Raw genomic sequence first — 19,393 nt, 5'->3', positions numbered from 1 at the left:
CTAAGACAGAGGAGAGGCCTGAGAAACTGAGGACCCCCAGGACTCTTTACATACCCTGGACCCTTCCTCCATCCTGGGTGGAGAAGGGAGTGAGGGGGCCTCTTCAGAAGCAGGGAATGGACAAGCCCACTGGTCAAGGCCCCTCTTGCCTCCCAAGTTCATGTGCAAGTGGCGATCGGCTGGAGCCCCTCATCTTCGGGTACATAAAGGAAAGGATGGTGATCGGAGAGACCCAGAGAGGACCTGACAGGCAGCAAGTCCGTGGCAATAGTCCCAGGGCCCCAGGACAATAAACTTCTCTTGCACTTTCTCTTCACCCTGCGTGAGGTCTGCAGAAGTCCCTCCCACTGTTTCCTACAGGACGCTGGGAGGCTCTGGGCCCCTTCTCTCCCAGCGCCTGCGGTCACCCAGCAGCCCTCCCCTTGTCCCAGCGCTAGACCTGCCTGGGGGTGGGCACTCCACACCCATTCGAGGCGGGGCCAGATGCCCACAGCTGGGCCTCTTTTAGTCCCTGGGATTGGATCCCGGTGGGGGTGGGGCGGGGCTGTCCCATTCCCCAGCACGCCTCCTCTGCTGAGAAAACTGGGCACAGGCAGGCGTTGGCTAGAGAAGGGACCGGCCCAGCTCCTACCTAGCCCTTCCTTTCCGCCTCAGTCCTGGGCCATGGCTCCCGGCTCCGGCCTCCCTGCCTCTCCCGCTGAGTGCAGGCGGAGAGCCCGGGAGGCGCCCGAGGGCAGGGTCTGGGGCTGCGCGATGCCGGGCACATTGCTCCTGCTTTTTGCCTACCTGACTTACCTGGCACTGGGCACCGGCGTGTTCTGGCTGCTGGAGAGCCCCGCGGCGCACGATTCCAGCGAGAGATTCCAGCGCGACAAGTGGGCGCTGCTGCGGAACTTCACCTGTCTGGATGGCCCGGCGCTGGACTCGCTGATCCGGGTCAGGGGCGAGCGGGGCGGCCCGGGCGCGTGGTGGGGCGTCGGGGGGTGGCTGGCGCAGCGGAGCTCGGGGTGCACAGGCATGCGGCGAGAGGGCACGCACCGGCTCCGGTCAGGGCAAAGCCGGGAGCACTTCTCCAAAAGAAAGTGGAGGGCACAGACGCGGGGACGACCGGAGGCGAGCGTTGTAGAGTAGGGACCCCAGAATTGGGCTGGACCCTGATGGAAAGAGCCCAGCTCCGGCGAGAGCAATGCGCAGCGCGGCGCCGTGAGTCCCCGGTTCGGGGCGAGAGGGCGTGACCCTCCCTGTCCAGAGAGTTGCTCGGCGCACACACCCGAATCTGGGGACGAGGACGACAAGGGGCGCGCTAACGGGGTCCAGAGCTGGCGAGGCCGACCGGGTACGGGCGGCGTAGGGACAGAGCGCGCTGGCCGGCTTGGGAGGTGGCAGGAGGGGTCGACCTGGGACCGCGCGGCGCTGTGTCGATGTCGGACCGCGGGCCAAGGGCGAAAGGGCACCCTTGGCCCCTTCCACCGGAGACCCAGGTGCAAATTTGAGAATTGGGGGCGAGGACGGCAGAGAGCGCTGCGCGTTGTCTAAGGACGAGCAAGCCCGACAGCACCACCGTTGGAGTCTGGGAGGAAAGGGGTGCAGGGCGCGCTTGTTTCCCCCCACCCCCCGCACCGTGGCTAAGTGGAATGGGGCCAAGGTGCACGTGCCAGGGTCCGGGGACTCGAAATGCGCAGACCCGGGTCCGAGAGAAAGAGCGCAGCAGACACAGGGGCGTTCCGCGGCTGAACCCGGTTTTCTCTGAGTCTTAGGGCTGGGGCTTGGGGGGCGGTGGACGCGCCGCCCCAACCGCGGAGGCCCGGAGGGGCTGAAGGAGGCGGCGGGTGGGAGGATGCAGAGGTCACGGAGGACAGAGACTGCTGAGGGGGTGGGGGAGACCCAGCGGGGCCTGGGGAGGAGGGCAGGCAGGCGAGGGTTCTTCCGGGCAAGGCCTCACAGATGGACAGAGGTCTCCTTCAACTCTGGGCAGGCGACGAGGGACCGGGCGCTGCTCGGATTTGGCGGAAGCACCAACGTCCCGGACCGTGGCTTGGTCAGCGGGTGCAGACAGCTGCGCCCCTAACCCGACATCCCCACCCTGCAGTCCCGGTGCCTCCTCTGGCGAGGAGGGCAAGGCCTGTGTGCCAGAGTCGCCAGCCCAAAGCTATAGTCCCCAGAAGGTAGCAGGGAAGTGTGTCGGGTGGGAAGGGACCGGGGCACTGGATTGGAGGTAGAGTCCTGAGCCCTGGGACTGGGCCGCTGTGGCCGGGCCTGGAGCTGGACAGGGAAAGGAGTATCTCTGTTAAGAATCTGATGTGACACCTCCACCCCCTACATCTCAACTTCTACAAATACAGCCCGACTGCCTAGTCCTGGGGGCTGTGTGACACGCCCCTTGAAAAGGTGGTGAACTTCAATTACCAGCAGCCTGGGCCCAAGGAAATGTGACAATGATGACGTGAATGATAGTAAATGCTCTGTGTGGCACTTACTGTGTGTCAGGCACTGTTCCTACTGTATTAACTCGGTTCATCCCCACCTACCTCACAGGTAGGTGCCATTATTCTCATCCACATTTTACAGATGGAGAAACTGAGGCTCCGAGAGGTTAAATACAAATGCACAGGTTCATAGCCAGGGCACTGGGGTTGTCAAACATGAGTACTGCCTCAGTGCAGATCTGTGTACGTGGGTGTTTCCCAAGGATCCCTGGTGGGGGGGGGCTCTCCTCTCTTCCTCTCCACGCCCTCCTGCTCCACCCCCACTTCACCTCCTTCCTCAACCCCTGTGTATTCAACCATCCCCAAGAATAGGGATGAGGTATCTCCAACCCAGATCTACCCCCTGAGTGCAGACATGTAAGTGCAACTTCCTAGGGGCCCTCAAATTCCCACAGGGTCAAGAGCAAGCAGTTCTCCTCCTCCCAGTCCTGTTCTAAATCTCTGTCCTTGGCCTCACCTCCACACACCTTCACAGAGTTCTTAGATGCTTCTCTCACTACCCACACCAAATAAGGCCAGAGCCCTGGGCTTCTGAATATCTTCTCTCTGTGCCTCCTGGACCACTCTGTGCCAGGATGCAGCCCAGGCCCTCTCCATCACTCACTCACCCTTGCAGGACTCTCTCCCCTTCCCCTCTGCCAGCACCTTCTATGCTGCCAGTTGCCACAGAGCACACATACCTGAGCTTGCCTCCCCTTTGCTCAGTGACCTTGGGAGAGGCCTGCCACTCCATCCCTGGCATGGCCTGGCTGCCAACTACCTTTCAGTCTCCCTATTCTACATCCCAGACCCAGTCCTCCCTCCCAGCCTTTGCTCCTGCGGCCCCATTTACCTAAACGTCCTTCCACCAGGAACAGTCCTATCCGACCCTCAAGGAAGGCCCAACTAAAACATCACCCCCTCCGTGAAGCCTCTGCCCCTACGGCCATCGGAATGCACACTTTCCCTATCTGTATTCCAACAGCATTATATTTGTAGTAATGACGATGATAGCACCTGCTAACCTTTCCCATGTTCCATGTTCCAGACTGTTCTAAGTCTTTACACCTAATACCTCATTTGACCCTCAACGACTCGATGAAGTGGGTGCACTTAGCAGCACTCCCATTTTACAGAGAAGGGGACTGAGGAACAGAGAAGTTGGATATCTTATCCGGGATCATGCAGCTGCACTGCCTGTGTGCCTAAAGCTGCATGGACTGCACTGTATCAAAGTTAGTTAAGTTTTTGGCTCTGTCCTGCTGAAGACTGAGGTCATGTCTCCTTTATCTTCAGCTCCCCTAATACACCACCTGCTGGGACAGACCAGGGCTTGTTGCAAGAACAGGAGTGAGCAGGGGAGAGAACAAATGGGGTTCTTCCAGCCAGTGAGATATCCTGGGCTGACCTGGGTTCTGGGGTGAAGAGAGGAGAAGGAGTTGTCCCCATGGTCCCTGCCCCTGGGGAGCCCCTGGTTGGAGGGAAAGAGCCTCCTAGCCCCGGAAAGGCTGGGATCATTGTCACGAGTGTGTGTGTGTGTGTGTGTGTGTGTGTGTGTGTGTGTGGGTGTGGGTGCAGGGGCCCCATCACCCCACAGAGCCTGGTGGTCACTACAGCCTCTCCCCCAGGGCATCATCCAAGCCTACCAAAATGGGCACATCGTCCTCGACAACACCACCAGCATGGGGCGCTGGGAGTTTGTGGGCTCCTTCTTTTTCTCCGTGTCCACCATCACCACCATCGGTAAGAGCAGGATGGGGCCAGGGACGGGGGGCTGGGGAGGGCGGCCTCCCCTGAGGGACGGGGCACCAGTTACTTTCGGAGGGGTTACTAGGGCCTCCTGACTCTGAGCGTGAACAGATGCAGCAGCGCGGGCACCGCCTGGGAGCAGAACCTTGGGCTCACTGAAGATGTGCTGAATCGGCTTCTGCATTGCACCCAGGTCCCCAGGAGGTTTGTGAAATGCTGCTCTGGGGACTTCTGCCTCACACAGCCTTTCAGGCAGCTGAGGGCCCCCCGAGTAGCAGTAAAGACGCTGCTGGGCACTGTAACTGTCCTGGTCTGCTCAGCTAAGCCCACCCAGCACTCAGCCTGGGATAGGGAGTGGTGAAGGCAGAGGGGAGGAAGGGAAAGTTGGGGAGGAAGGAGGGGCAGAAATCCAAAAAGGGTCTTTTGACCCCCTGTTCGCAGCCTTGGGGAAGGTGGCCCTTCCCACCTCCCCACAGCTCACTAAGGCACCCCCTCACCCCATCACCATCCTCTCCAACGCCTTTCCTCCCTCACACACCTGGACCCCTGGGCTAGCTCTCCCTCCCCCATCTCTAGGCCTGTCCTCAGGAGAGCAGAGGTGGAACTTGTCCTGGGTGGGTGCCTGGGGGCTGTTGTTTGGGGAAGAAGAGTGGCCTAGATCCCTCTGGCTCTGACACCCAGGAAATAACTCCAGAGGGGCTGCCCCATCACCCTGCCTGGGCGCCCGGCCCGAGCGCCTGCATGACACCAGACTCACCACCAGGGGGCGGGCGGACACCACTGGTGGCTCCCACCTCCAGCCAGCGTCCACTCCCCCGGAAACTACCAGTCACTGTCCTCCCCAGAGCGGAGCCGGGCAGATGCACCCCGGTGTGTGTGTGTGTGTGTGTGTGTGTGTGTGTGTGTGTGGGTGGGTGCAGGGGCCCCATCACCCCACAGAGCCTGGTGGTCACTACAGCCTCTCCCCCAGGGCATCATCCAAGCCTACCAAAATGGGCACATCGTCCTCGACAACACCACCAGCATGGGGCGCTGGGAGTTTGTGGGCTCCTTCTTTTTCTCCGTGTCCACCATCACCACCATCGGTAAGAGCAGGATGGGGCCAGGGACGGGGGGCTGGGGAGGGCGGCCTCCCCTGAGGGACGGGGCACCAGTTACTTTCGGAGGGGTTACTAGGGCCTCCTGACTCTGAGCGTGAACAGATGCAGCAGCGCGGGCACCGCCTGGGAGCAGAACCTTGGGCTCACTGAAGATGTGCTGAATCGGCTTCTGCATTGCACCCAGGTCCCCAGGAGGTTTGTGAAATGCTGCTCTGGGGACTTCTGCCTCACACAGCCTTTCAGGCAGCTGAGGGCCCCCCGAGTAGCAGTAAAGACGCTGCTGGGCACTGTAACTGTCCTGGTCTGCTCAGCTAAGCCCACCCAGCACTCAGCCTGGGATAGGGAGTGGTGAAGGCAGAGGGGAGGAAGGGAAAGTTGGGGAGGAAGGAGGGGCAGAAATCCAAAAAGGGTCTTTTGACCCCCTGTTCGCAGCCTTGGGGAAGGTGGCCCTTCCCACCTCCCCACAGCTCACTAAGGCACCCCCTCACCCCATCACCATCCTCTCCAACGCCTTTCCTCCCTCACACACCTGGACCCCTGGGCTAGCTCTCCCTCCCCCATCTCTAGGCCTGTCCTCAGGAGAGCAGAGGTGGAACTTGTCCTGGGTGGGTGCCTGGGGGCTGTTGTTTGGGGAAGAAGAGTGGCCTAGATCCCTCTGGCTCTGACACCCAGGAAATAACTCCAGAGGGGCTGCCCCATCACCCTGCCTGGGCGCCCGGCCCGAGCGCCTGCATGACACCAGACTCACCACCAGGGGGCGGGCGGACACCACTGGTGGCTCCCACCTCCAGCCAGCGTCCACTCCCCCGGAAACTACCAGTCACTGTCCTCCCCAGAGCGGAGCCGGGCAGATGCACCCCGAGGACTCTCCCTGTGGCTTTAAATAATACTTCCTGGAAGCAGATCTCAGGCTGCCCGGGGGCTTGGGCAGTCCTCCACCTTGAAGCAAGCATGCTTGGGAAGCCCCTCGACTCCATGGGCCCTGCGCCCCGGAAGGTTGGGGCAGGATGGTGTTTATTCCCCCTTACACCCCCGGGTCTAGTACGAGGCCCGGCATACAGTGGGTGCTCAACAAATGCTGACATGACGAATTCCGAAAATACCCATTCTACCACCATTTATTGAGCTCCAGAGCAGGAGGGGATGTTCATGCACAGTCACTGTGGGCCATGTCTCCCAGATGGGCGGGGGTCTCTCACCTCTGAACCCCACACCTCCTACACCCTCTGCCCTGGGCCCGTGACTTCGGCCCACCTAATTCAGAGTTTCGCAGCCTCTCTCTCCCCAGCTCTACCATTCCTAATGTGGACTTTGTCCCTGTCTCTTCTCTCCACTCAGTGCTGCCCTAAAGCTGTCTGGGCCGGCTCTGAGGGGGAGGAGGGCCGGGGAAGGGGTCTCCACCCTACCCCACACGCCTGGTCTACGTACCAGGCACCGTAAGGGGCACTTTTACACTTGAGATCTCATTTTGTCCATATGGTCCAACCTCCAAGGATAAGGCTTTTTCTTCTCACGGACGAGGCAGCTGAGGCAAAGAAGTTGCACAACTTCCTCAAGATCGTGTAGCTAGTAAGCCACAGGGTTGGAGTTCAAAACCCAGCTGGGGGCCATCCTTGCCCTTTCCAACAGCACCTACCCTTAGGGTGGGAATTCTAAACGGCAGGAAAAAAGAGACAGCCATTCAGAGGTGGACAATAGGGAAGTTCATGATTCGGATTCTGACCACACACACACTCACACGGACACACACACACACACACAAACACACACACACACACACACACACACACACACACACGGAGAAAATGCAGAGAAAGGAGGGGGAGCGGGGAGATGGGAGACCGGGTACCTGTGGGACAGTCTACGAGGGAAGGAAGGGGTCCTGAGAGGCGCGGCAGCGGGCTGCCTCCTTGGCACCCCGTCACCCTAGGACCAGCACCCTGGGAGGGCTGTACTTTCCAAGCCCTAGAATGAAATAGGGTCTGACAGGCACACATATACTTCTGGGCCAGCAGGATGGGCCTGAGCCCTGAAATCATTTATCATCTATAAAACCCATCACCAACTTGCTCATTTATTCACTCAGCTACCCATCCATTCATTCAACAAAAAGACTGAGTACCTAGTATGGTCCAGATAGTTCTAGGTGCTGGAGATACAGTGGTGAGCAAAGCTGGCAAGTCCCTGCTGCCCATGGGGGGCTGATATCCCATTGTGAGGGAACGCGTGAGAAACTAACAGATCTATCCTGAAGGCAGTGGCTGGAGGCTCTGCAGGCCCCCGCACCCCTCTCCCGCATATCCCTCCATCCACGCAGGGAGGGAGGAACCGAAGCAAGGACAGACGCGATTCTCACACTTCGTGGTGTGAACTGATGCACACAGCCCCTCCTAGAGATTCGGTTTTCCAATCTGTCAATCTGGGGATAATCTGCATTGGGAAGGGTGGCTGAGGCTGGACTGAGGGAGCAAGTATAGCGCCCTGCATGGGAAGGGAAGGCCATGATACATACCGGCTGCCGTGTCCGTAGCGGGTTAGGAACGGGGGCCCCTGAAGATGGAAAGGCCTCCTGAAGTGTCCCCCTCTGGCCTCAGGCTATGGCAACCTGAGCCCCCGCACGATGGGCGCCCGCCTCTTCTGCATCTTCTTTGCTCTCGTGGGGATCCCGCTCAACCTCGTGGTGCTCAACCGACTGGGGCATCTCATGCAGCAGGGGGTGCACAGCTGCGCCCGCATGCTGGGGGGCACCTGGAAGGTGAGGGGGCTGCAGGAACAGGGGCGAAGGACGGGTCACTTTGAGAATGGGGGGCTGTGGTGGGACGTGGGGCCATGGATGGCCAGGTTGTCACTACCCGGAGGGAGAGTCTCTGGTAGAAAATGATGGCCGTGGTGTGGGTAAAAGGGTTCACTGGTGGGAGCAAGGGGTCCTCCTGGGAACTGGGGTTACTGGTGGGAGCGTGGTGGGGTTGGGGTCACTGCCCAGAACGGGGGTCTTCAGTAATAAGGGGGCATCAGTGGGGAGACACAGTGGGACCTGGAGCTAGCCAAGGCCTTGTCCAGGAGCCTGGAGAACTCACACCAGGTGCAGAGGCCCCAAAGGCAGCCCCCTTCTTACGAGGGTAGCGCTCACCCTGCCGTCGGCTCGGTACCCCCCGCCAGGCTGTCTGCCCCCGGCCCCATGCACTGAGCAGAGGCCTCATGGGGGCTGGGCGCTGCGTGCACCCTCAGGACCCGGCCAAGGCCCGGTGGCTGGTGGGCTCCAGCGCCCTCCTGTCCGGCCTCCTGCTTTTCCTGCTGCTGCCTCCGCTGCTCTTCTCCCACGTGGAGGGCTGGAGCTACGTGGAGGGCTTCTACTTCTCCTTCATCACCCTCAGCACCGTGGGCTTCGGCGACTACGTGATTGGTGAGAACCCCCAGCGGGAGGCGGGAGGGGCGCCCTCCGCTCACCGGCGCATATTCCGTGTCCCTGGGCACCTGCTGCGTGCCAGGCCCTGTAAGGGTTTAGGGGCCCAAAGTCCAGAGGACACGGGCTTTGGCAGCTTCAACTCGCCTTTGTGGTGTGATAGGGCTAAGGTCCCCCAGCTAAAAAGTGACAGCTGGAGTTTGAACCCTGTGCCTCAGGCTGTAAGCCACACTTCTGGCCATCCTGAAAAGCCTGAAATTCCACAGGCTCACCTATTATTCTTAAAGCTCATCAGATAAAGGGGGGCCCTGAGTTCTCTCCCCCGTCCATCGTTGTCCCAAGGTCTCTCCTCCCCACTTCACCCCGCCCCACGAAATGCCCCTGGGTTCAGGGCCACGAAGCCCACATCACAGCCCAGGGGGTCTGGCAGGAGGGTCTGGGAGAATCAGAAAATCCCAGCCTCCCCTAACCCCCAAACAATTGGTCTCCAAACTCTGTCAGTAAGAAAGGGCTGTGTGGTCCAGAGGGTCCCAGGTGGGGTTTAATCAGTGGTCATCACCCATCGTGGGCAAGTCAAGGGCCCCCGGAAGCGACTGTCCTTGCATAAAAAAGCTGTGGCAGTTGCCCAGCAGGTGGCAGCAGAGGGACATTCTGCGGGGCGCAGGGGTGGCTGGACCCCCAGCTCAGCCCCATCCCCTTCCACTCCCCGCCCCTAAAAGGGTCACCAAATGAGCAGTGGCCACTGGCACCACCAGACTGGCCTCAAGGGGCTCTGTGCCCTCCCTCAGATCTCTGGCCCTAAAGTGAGGAGGAAGCCCTGCCCTTCTGCTCTCTCCTTCAGAAACAATCAGAACCCAGCCTGGAATATTGAAATGAGATCCTATCAAAGTAACAAACAGCTAGCCCATTAAGCAACCACCGAGAGTGATGATTGTCACCACATTTTACTGAGGAGAAAGATGAAGTTCAGAGAGGCCAAGACGTTTGCCTGAGATTGCACAGCTAGTAGGGTATGACTTCTGATCTGACTCCAAAACTCTTAACCCTTTCCAGACGGCCTCACATATCCCCTCTCTGGGCCTCAGTGTCCCTGTCTATAAAACGTGGGGCTGGGCTAGGTGATAGCTAAGACTCCTCAGTGCTTTCTGGCCTGGGTGCAACGTCCCCTTCCCTAAACCTCTCCTTCCCCAGGAAGCAAGGTCCGGTGTCAAGGGCGTCATGCTGCCCCTTCCTGATATCTTCTGTCTTGGAAGGGAGGCTGTTGCTCTGGAAGAGAATCTTTGGGACAGTTTCCTCCAAGTGGGTCATGCTATCACTCCTACCCTCAGAGAGGAGAGATGTATCTGAGGAGAGCTGAGCCCACCGTCCCCAAGGGCCACATGTGCCCCCCTCAGAGCTCAGAGAATGAGTTTTGGATATGCCCTCTCCTCTCTGTTCCTACTGCCATTTCCCTAGTCTAGGCAGGGCTGTTGCATATGGCTGGTTGTGCAGGTTGGGCACTGCACAACCCTAACGGGTTGCCATTCACACAGAGCACGATGAGGACGGCACCCATGGACTGGTACAGACTCTGTCCTTGTCCTCCCTTGGCTCTTGTGACCTTTAAAATAACAAGTGCTATCATGTCACCTGCCCAGCTCCTCTGAAAACCTTCAGTGCTTTCCTGCAACAGCTGGTCCCCTCCACTGACTGCCCCCCACCTTACCCCAGGGCTCAAAGGATGAAACTCAGGATGTGTCCCCAGTGATAGTCCTAAACCCACAAGACCTTGTTCTCTGAGGGTGCCCAGTGCAAGAAGGGGGGAGGAGGAGAGGGAATGGGACCCCCAACTGCAGTCTCTTTGTGCCCACGGATCACTAGGGCTCCCAAAGTTTGATCCTAGATGGGAATAGCTGACAGCCGGCTCCCCTAGAAGCTTGCCTGGAGGAACCTTTATGGGGTTACTGAGGACACCCTGTGAGTATGTCCAGAGGCCCCACAGCCCCCTGAGGGAAGGCAGGGGAGGGGGAGGAGGGGGCAGGCCTCTCTAGACATGGGCAACCTGGAAATGTGAGGCAAGGCCTCTGCCACCATGGTGGGGGGGCGGGGGGAGGGGGCGGCAGAGACATCCACACAGCTGCAGGAGTGAGGAGGGCTGATCAGGGTCCCTGCTACCCCGTGAGCCACCCTGTGGGGACTGGCAGGACAGGGAGGCTAGTGTATGAGGCGCAGGGCCCCCAGAGTCCCCTTCCACCAAAAACTCTGACTGAGAAGGCCTGGTATGAACCCACGAGGTCCCTTTAAGTCCAGAGGGACTGCCGGGCAGCCCACTCCCACCAAGTGGCAACAGGCAGAACTGTCCCCTTCACCGCATCTCCAGAGACGTGCTACTCACACTTTTCCCTCTGCAGCCATCTCAGTGTCTCGTGACAAGTGACCACACGTACCCTCACTTGCCCTCTGTAGATCACACAGCCCTGGGTTGAGGCTGTTATGGCTGGGCTGGTTGGAAGAGTATTTCATGGTCGCCCATGTCCAGCGTAGAAGGGGAGAACTCAGAGTGGAGAGGGAGGCAGGGCCCGGTCACATAGAGGGCCTCACAGGCCGAGTCACGGATTTTGGACTCTGTCCTAAGACTAAAGGAAAGCACTTATGGTTTTCAGAGGAGCTGGGCAGGTGACATGATAATACTTGTCATTTTTAAAGGTCATAAGAGTCAAGGGGGGACAAGGACAGAGGCTGGAACAGTCCATGGGTGCTATCCTCATCGTGCTCTGTGTGAATGGCAACCATTTAGGGTTGTGCAGTGCCCAACCTGTACAACCAGCCCCCGACTGCCTCATCTTTAGACCCAGAGAGGGGAAGGAAGTTGATTAAGGTCATAGAGCAGGCAAGCCGAGGACAGGTCTAGGATAGACTCCCAAGTCAGGGATCCTCATACACATATGTTCTAGTATCTTCCATAGCTCAGAGAGGACAACCCACCCTCACTTCTTGCCCATGTTTCTCAGCCTTCCTTGTCCTCCAGGGATAAGGCGAAACCCCTTTCTTGGATGGGAATGCTGAGGTCCACCACCTGGACTCTGGGCGTCCACTGTCCTGTGTCAGCAGCCACAGGGTGTGTTGTCTTCACAGTCGCTCCTCTTGGCCCCAGTGCCGTGGCCAGGACAGCCCCCAGGTGCCAGCCGCCTGCTCCTCCGTAGCCTCACAGCCTCCGCTTCCCCCAATTGCATTTGCAATTCCGTCGAGCGCCTTGCCAGCTGCCAGGTCTCCTGCCACTTACGATTTCGGCTAAAAAAAAATGAAATAAGAGGGGAGAAGAACACCTCCTCCCCTCCGTTGCCAGGAGCAAGTCGAGCTGACGGGCAGCCGGGGCAGAGAGCTGGCTCACGGCTGATCTCATTTGGGACCGCCAGCGGAATGGTGGCCCTGTAACCCAATCAGCCTAATCCAATCCCAGCTCCTGCCAGGAGGTGACGTCGGGCCCAGGGCTGTGGGCTCATCCCCGAGCTGGGGCCCAGGAGAGGGGCTTGGGCTGGGGAAGACAGGGAAAAGAGGTTGTGTTGGGGCCAGCAGGACAGGATAGGGGGTGGACAGAGGGGTGGGTGTTACAGGGAGTTGAGACAGAAGACGATGTCAAGGAAATAAGAGGCCAGATCTCTGCCCTTTGAACAATCCTGATCTGATAAGATAGACCCTCCAGCACAGAGGGAAGAACTAAGTGATGGAGTAGGCTCTTTTTTTTTTTTTTTTTTTTTTTTTTTTGCCGTACGCGGGCCTCTCACTGCTGTGGCCTCTCCCGTTGCGGAGCACAGGCTCCGGACGCGCAGGCTCAACGGCCATGGCTCACGGGCCCAGCCGCTCCGTGGCATGTGGGAATCTTCCCGGACCGGGGCACGAACCCGTGTCCCCTGCATCGGCAGGCGGATTCTCAACCACTGCGCCACCAGGGAAGCCCTTGGAGTAGGCTCTTGACACAGCTTATCTAAGCCTCCATCCGTCCCCTCCCTCACTCATTCCTTATCCAGTCCTGACTGTGTTCGGGCACAGTGTGGGGATCCAAAGGCGAGGAAAGCAATCACCTGACTATAGGTCTTACATGCCAGGCACCATCCTGAGCACTTCACGATATGAACCTATATGATAGTCGCAACAGTCCTAGAAGGTGGGCACTCTTGTTGTCTCCATTTTATAGATGGGGAAGCTGAGGCCCAGAGAGGGTAAGTAACATACAGACTGTGGGAGACAGGGGCCCAGTCTAGTCTCTGGGGAGTAAAGTCTGAGCTGAGATCTGAAGGGTGAGGACATGAAGAGCGTTCTGAGCTGAGAGGACAGCAAGTACAAAGGCCCAGGGGCAGGAAAGATGATAGATGGAGAAATGGGGAAAAGACCAGAGTGACTAGAGCACAGCACTCAAGGGGGAGAGGCATGCAAAGCGAGGAGGCCGGAGAAGCAGATGAAGGGCATTGTGATGAGAATGTAGGATGAGAATGTTCCTCCTAAAGCTCCTGGAAAGCTCCCTTCCTTCAGACGTGAGAAAACCAAACACAAAAACAGGCCAACCACAGAGCAGGCATTAGAATCTCTTGGAGGGTTTGTCAAAACAGAGATTGCTGGGCCCACCCCCAGAGTTTCTGATTCAGTAGGTCTGGAGTGGAATCCAGTCATTCACATTTTTCACAAACTCCCAGGGGGTGCTGCTGCTGCTTGTCCAGGGACCCCACTTTGAGGACCACGGGGACAGAGCACAGAGTCCTTCAGAAAGACAAAGAGGAATTTTAGCTTCTAAACCCTAGGAGTTAATCCAGGGAGGCTTCCTAGAATCCAAGGGAGGTGACCACAAGACCAGCAATCTCAACCCGGTCTGGATTTCCCACATTCTGCTCAGACACATCAAGCCATGTATGTCTGTTTCTGTTTGGGGAACATGGCCCTGACTTTCCCAGGTCTCTGTCCTCTGACCTTGCTTCTCCCCCAGGGATGAACCCCTCCCGGAATTACCCTCTGTGGTACAAGAACACAGTGTCTCTGTGGATCCTCTTTGGGATGGCATGGCTGGCCTTGATCATCAAACTGATCCTCTCCCTGCTGGAGGCTCCACGAGGATCGTATCCCTGCTACTGCCACAGCTCTAAGGGGAACTTCAAGACCCGAAGCTGGAGGCAGGGCCTGGATGGGGAGGCAGAGCCCCACTTCCCACAGCCAGGCTGCTATCTGGAGGGACCTGTAATCATGAATTGCCCAGAACCCTCTGTTCAAGTCTCATGCTGTGGAAAGGACAGCTAGCTATATTCTATTTGTTCCACCTTCTTCTTCAGCAGCAAGATCCCTGATTTTAAGCTTGCCATGAGACCACCCAGACTAAAATCTTCGTTTTTTGGTCTTCCCTTAAAGCTAGGTGCAGCTATATCATTAAATTTTGCCCAACAGGATACACAGAGAAGTATTCTGTGTGACTTATTACGGATGTGACTTTCACTGTGTGGGGGATGCTCCTCTTTACCACGTCCTTCTTCTAGCTGGCTGCAATTCTGATACGGTGACTGGAGCTCTGGCAGCCATATTGCACCATGAGGTAGAGGCCACGTTTGAGACTGGTGATACAATAAGATAGAAAGAGCCTGGATTCCTGATGTTTGCAGAGCCACCATAACAAACCTGGACTGAATACCACCAGACTTCATTTATGTAAGAGAGAAATAAATGTCGATCTTATTTAAAACACTATTAATTGGGTTTTTCTGTCACTCATAACCAAATCTAATTCCAATTCCGGATGACACACACACCAGAGACAAAGGCATCTTCTGAGACTGGAGTATACCTAAAGAGAAATCACTCCCTTCCCAGGTGAGTTTGCCCAGGACTGGTGGAGGGAACGGATTGAGGGCCGCACTGCAGGCCCCCACAACCCCAGAGACCTTCCAGGTAAACTCACTAAAGATTTGCTGATAACTCTCAAGGTTGATACAGCCAGCAGGCAGCTGGTCCCAGTTTGGCTGCTAAATTCTTGCTCTATCACTCACTCATACCACAGAAAAGCCCAGGACAGGCCGGTGGGCTCCTCCTGCCTCAACATGCTCCACAGCATTGGAAAGCTCCAACCACAGTTTGCAAAGCCAGGTAGGGTTTGCAGAGGTCACTTCTGTTTGCAGAGCATCTCACCCTAAGCATTTCTGTCTCTCACTCAGGGTTGCCACTAAAGTAGCACATAGCTGTGTGGTCCCCACCTCACCCAGGAACCCAAGCCCAGCCAGGAGCCCCCGGCAGTACCAGCCAGCACCTACAGATCACCTGGGGCAGTTGGTTCTTGGCCTCAGAGGGCATCTGCAACTCTGCTCCCTTCTACCATCCTATAGGTAGCATCACAGGGACCTGGGGCGGGGGCGGGGGCTCCATGTGGCACCTCCCTGTGACAAACCCCTCAGCTTCAGGGCCCTCCTGGAACTGGGTCTGGGGCAGCCTCTTGGCCAAGGAAGAAGGAAGGGCTGTTACACCATCCAGCTTGTGCCAACTGGCCTGGGCCAAAGTGGACAAAGGCCAGACCCAGGAGCAAACACCAGCGAGTAAACAGCAGGGTCCATGCCCGCTTCTTAAGGCCCACAGGTTGGGCAGAGGAAAGTGGAGGTGAGGAAGAGATTGCTGGAGGTCTGGAAGTGACATCCCTTGTACTGATACTTAGCACACTCCAGAAGGAGGACCTAGCAATTCAAAACTGGGAGAGAGGGAGAGACTGGAGTGCTGGGTTGGCCTCTGTGGCCCCAACTCTGTCTTGCCTTGAACCCCTTTCTCTTCATGCCTAGCCTCTGTAGACAGAGTCCCTCTCTCCCCACCAAGCCCTTCACCCGTGCACACTCCTACCCCTGCTCAGAATGCCTGCCCCAGAGGGAACTTACAACCTGTGGTGCTGGGGGCGGAGCAGAAGAAGGCTTCTTGCTTGGCCAGTTCCTTACAGACGACTGCTCCACAGCCAATGAGAAGAGTCGCTGGAACTCTAAGAACAGATCCGGAAGTGGGGAGGGGGAGGGGGGAGGGGGCACAGGTGAACAGTGAGGGGTTGTAGAGTGGCGGGAGAAATAGAGTAACGAAGTCGGGATCTGGGAAAGGCACGAGAACAGAAAAGCCGACCTTAGGACAGAAATCATAGGGCAGAACGGGCAGCGAGGTCTCTCCCACGTGGAGCGATGATGCCACAATAGGGTCAGCCAGAGAGCTGTGCACAGTGTGTGGGTAAGGAACCAAGTCATTCATTCGCTCACACAGCCTGGGCCACCAAGGCCTGGAGGAGGAAGGAAAGGGGCCCCTCAGAGCAGTATACCGTGGTTGTAAAGGACGCGAGTTTAGAGCCAGCCTGCCTGGCTCACCCACCAGCCCTGTGATCCCGGACAAACCACTTAAAGTTTCTTTGCATCAGTTTTCTCCTCTGAAAAATGGAGATAAGAGCAGAGCTGATCTCCCGGGATTAAACGAGTGACTGTGCAAAGTACCAGAAGAATGTGCTTCAGCCCAGAGGAAGCATGATGTGCATGTCAGCTGCTGGAGGTCCACGGCAGGCCCAGTGGCCGGGGCAGGAGGCGGACACTGTGCAGGCCGGCAGCCAGGTGACAGGCAGCGCCTCTGATGACCCCTCTCGGGGCTGGGGGGCTGGCCAGGCGGACTGGGCTGAGCAAGTGGTGACGCAGGATGAAGCCCTACCCTTGGGGGCTCCCAGGCTGATGCCATGGTGCTGCTGGCCGGGATGAGGGGCCTGGACCCGCATAAGTCACAGGGGAACCTCCTAGCAGAGGCCAGGAAGTGTGTGTGGAGTGTGCAAGTGCAGGGCCATGGGACCACTATGCGGAGCGGCAGGCAGACCCCTCACATCAGCCAGCTGCTGCCTCTGCCTTCCCTCCTGGATGGGCTGCCCAGCTCTGTGGCTCGAGCACAGCCGGGACAAGATCAGACCCAATGTCAAACAGCGGTTCCCTTTAAAATAGTGGCATCTTTTATGATCATCATGGCCATCATCATTATCATTTCCTAACATTTATTCTGTGCTCAGTAAGCATCAGATGCTATTCTAAGCTCTTGGTCATTTTCTTCTCCCATCAACTCTGTGAGAAAGGAGCAATTTATTTAATGCTGTTTTAAAATGGAGAAAATGAGATTTTCGATGGATGTTAAGACCAGAGGTAGCCACGGGTCCCCCGTGGGTTAATCTTAACTGTTGCTGCCAGTCCTCTGGGAGGTGATGAGGGCCTGGCCTGGAGGGCAGGGAGACTCTTCCTTTAAGCCCATTGAGTTCTTAACCAGCCTCTCTGCTTTCTATGCCTCATTTTCCTCATTTGTAGAAGAGGTTGGCTTCAGGGAGTCTGAGCCTTACTACTTCTACACCCTCAGCTTTCGTCTGGGCTGTTCTAATTAAACACATTTCAGGGAGGGCAGTTCCTCAGGAACAGCAGCTGGGGATGGACCTGGCTCTTGTAGGACACCAGGGATGCTCCCCTCACCCCGCCCACCTCCCCCCCAGCACATTCTCCAGAAGCATGAAAGCAAAACTGCGAACTGGCTCCCCTCCAGCCACTGACCCAGCCTCCTGCCCTCTGTCTGGCCCTGGGGGTAGGATCCTGTTCAGCCTTTGCCCACATTCCAACCTTCTCACATCTTTTCAGACCAACTTTTATTATACCTCATTTAATTCTTCCCTGGACTCGGGCAGACGTGAGTCTATATCCTGACTCTATCGCTAGCTGTACAATGTTTGAGAAGTCACATAACCTCTCTGAGCCTCAGTCTTTCCATCCTTAAAATGGAAATCCTGATACCAGCCTCAGGAATGCTTTGAGGAATGTGAGGAAATGAGTAATGGATAAGAAAGCGCCCATGTTGTATCTAGCACAGTATAGGGCTCAGAAATAATTTGTTTCCTCCACTTTCTCTTCTTCTTGGACTGAAGCTTCTCCCCCTCCACCCTCTTTCATCTGGCAGTTCATGAAGCCCTTCTACGCCCCTTCTTCCCAGAGGACCTCCTGGACCTGCCTGCCCTTTGGCCCCTCCAGTGGACTTGGGAGGGGCAGGAAATAAGGAGGGGACGGAGGGAATAAATTTGCCAAAATTCTGGGAAGCAAGGAGACACATTGTAAAATGAGAGGGTTAGTGTGAGCCTTGGAGGGGCAACTCCCCGATCCACCCACCAGCCAGGGCCTCTCGGGGTCGGTCGGGTAACTGCCCCAGGGGTGAGGTGGGGTGAGGGGCAGCGAAGAGGGGTGGGCGGGAGCCGCCAGCAGCGCTCTGGCTGTTCATCTCTCTCGGCTCCCCTCCCCATCTACCCTCTGACCGTCTCTGAGCCCCTGAACCTTCCAGGGTGCAGGACAGGGGCTGACCCCCAAGGACTGTGTCACCCAGGCCAATTTGATCTTTGGCTTCAGACTTGATTAAGCCTGAGAAGGAAAGTGATGGGGGGAGGTGGCAGGGGAAAAGTCAGGGTATTTGCTCCCCTTTCCCTCTGGGTCCTGGGTTCGGCACTGGCTGTGTTCCTCACCTAAGGGCACAGTGTCTGGTGGCCCCTTTCCCAAGGTAGCCGCGTTGGCTGGGTTCTCGTAAGACCGCCCTTCCTTGACCCGTCAGACCTGGCGGGGGGTAACGACTCCCCCCTGTTGCTAGTCCCTGGGAGCCGCACCATCGCTTAGACCTGCCCACATTGTACACGCTTCCTTCGTGACATTCTTTGCCATGAACTCTTGGAAAGTGCCGTCTGCTCCCTGCAAGGGCTTGATTGATCCGAGCACCCAGTTCATCAATTTCTCGCCTTCTCCTTGAGCCAAACTGGAGCCAGGTTGGGGGGACAGAGGCTCAAAGCCCTGAATTAATGCTCAGAGGAATCAATCCAGCTGCCCTGGTCCAGGATCCAGCTCATGCTCTAGGTAGTAAGAGTGGAGGCCCAGACTGGGTGCCAGGCCAACCCCGTGACACTTGCCTGCCTCAGCCTGGCTGGGGACAGCAGCACGAGGGAAGGGGGAAAAGCCTCCCGGAAACCCTGTCCTGGGCCCTGCAGAGAAGTCAGGGAGGAAGGGACAGACCCTGCCCCCAACAGGAAACCCCTTCATCAGACTGGGGGCTCCATGACGTGAGAAACCAGGTCTCCCCTATCCGACTAGATGCTCCCTTAGTGCAGGGCCTGCATCTCACTCATTTGTTTTTGGTTTTGTTTTTAAATTGTCTCCAACATCTAGCTCAATCACCAACAAACATCTCCTCGGTGCAAAACTTAGAGACAGAAATGTACAAAACGTGACCCCACCATCTTGCGGGGAAGCAGGTCCGTCTAAAAGGCAGTGCAGCTTGTGCTGTGTGGGAGGTCCAGAGCGAGACCCCGGCGTTCCTGCCTGGCTCCAATCCCAACTTCCCACTCACTCATGTGTGACTTTGGGCAAGTGACTTCACCTTGGAGTGACCACCTAGTCCCGATTTTCCCAAGACTGTCCTGGGATAGCCTCACATCTAAGGACTCTACCTCCACTCTACTCTACTTCCCTGGGCCTCAGTGTCCTCATATGTGAAATGGAAATGATAATAGCAAGATCTGCCTCACGAGGAAGGCTGTTGTATAGATGAAGTGAGTTCATGCGAATCCAGCACTTAGCAAATTTCTTATGATTTGAACAGAGTAAGTTCTATATGATTTGCCTTCTTTGGGTTTCCTAGAAGCAGATCATGGG

At 57.2% G+C, this 19,393-nt stretch overlaps 1 protein-coding gene across 1 annotated transcript; it reads left to right on the top strand.

Annotated features, from left to right (window-relative positions):
• Window positions 1-655: 655 nt before the first annotated feature.
• KCNK17 (potassium two pore domain channel subfamily K member 17) lies at window positions 656-14,418 on the top strand. The gene is made up of 5 exons (XM_007129969.1): window positions 656-936; window positions 4,094-4,208; window positions 7,909-8,069; window positions 8,543-8,717; window positions 13,675-14,418. The coding sequence occupies exons 1-5, from the start codon at window positions 664-666 to the stop codon at window positions 13,980-13,982; spliced, it is 1,032 nt and encodes a 343-aa protein (XP_007130031.1). The 5' UTR covers window positions 656-663; the 3' UTR covers window positions 13,983-14,418.
• The last annotated feature ends 4,975 nt before the right edge of the window (window positions 14,419-19,393 follow it).

This window comes from Physeter macrocephalus, chromosome 18 (assembly GCF_002837175.3).
Source record: "Physeter macrocephalus isolate SW-GA chromosome 18, ASM283717v5, whole genome shotgun sequence".
In the NCBI taxonomy this organism is placed as follows: Eukaryota; Metazoa; Chordata; class Mammalia; order Artiodactyla; family Physeteridae; genus Physeter; species Physeter macrocephalus.
The sequence above is the reverse complement of the archived record's forward strand: the minus strand, read 5'-3'. Positions and strand labels throughout refer to the sequence as shown.

What these genes read in the sequence shown, in the direction of transcription:
- KCNK17 (XM_007129969.1), top strand. Translation starts at nt 664, where the DNA reads ATGGCTCCCGGCTCCGGCCTCCCTGCCTCTCCCGCTGAGTGCAGGCGG. An exon ending in GTCCACCATCACCACCATCG is followed by an intron (nt 4,209 to 7,908) that starts GTAAGAGCAGGA and finishes CTCTGGCCTCAG; the next exon opens with GCTATGGCAACCTGAGCCCC. An exon ending in CTTCGGCGACTACGTGATTG is followed by an intron (nt 8,718 to 13,674) that starts GTGAGAACCCCC and finishes CTTCTCCCCCAG; the next exon opens with GGATGAACCCCTCCCGGAAT.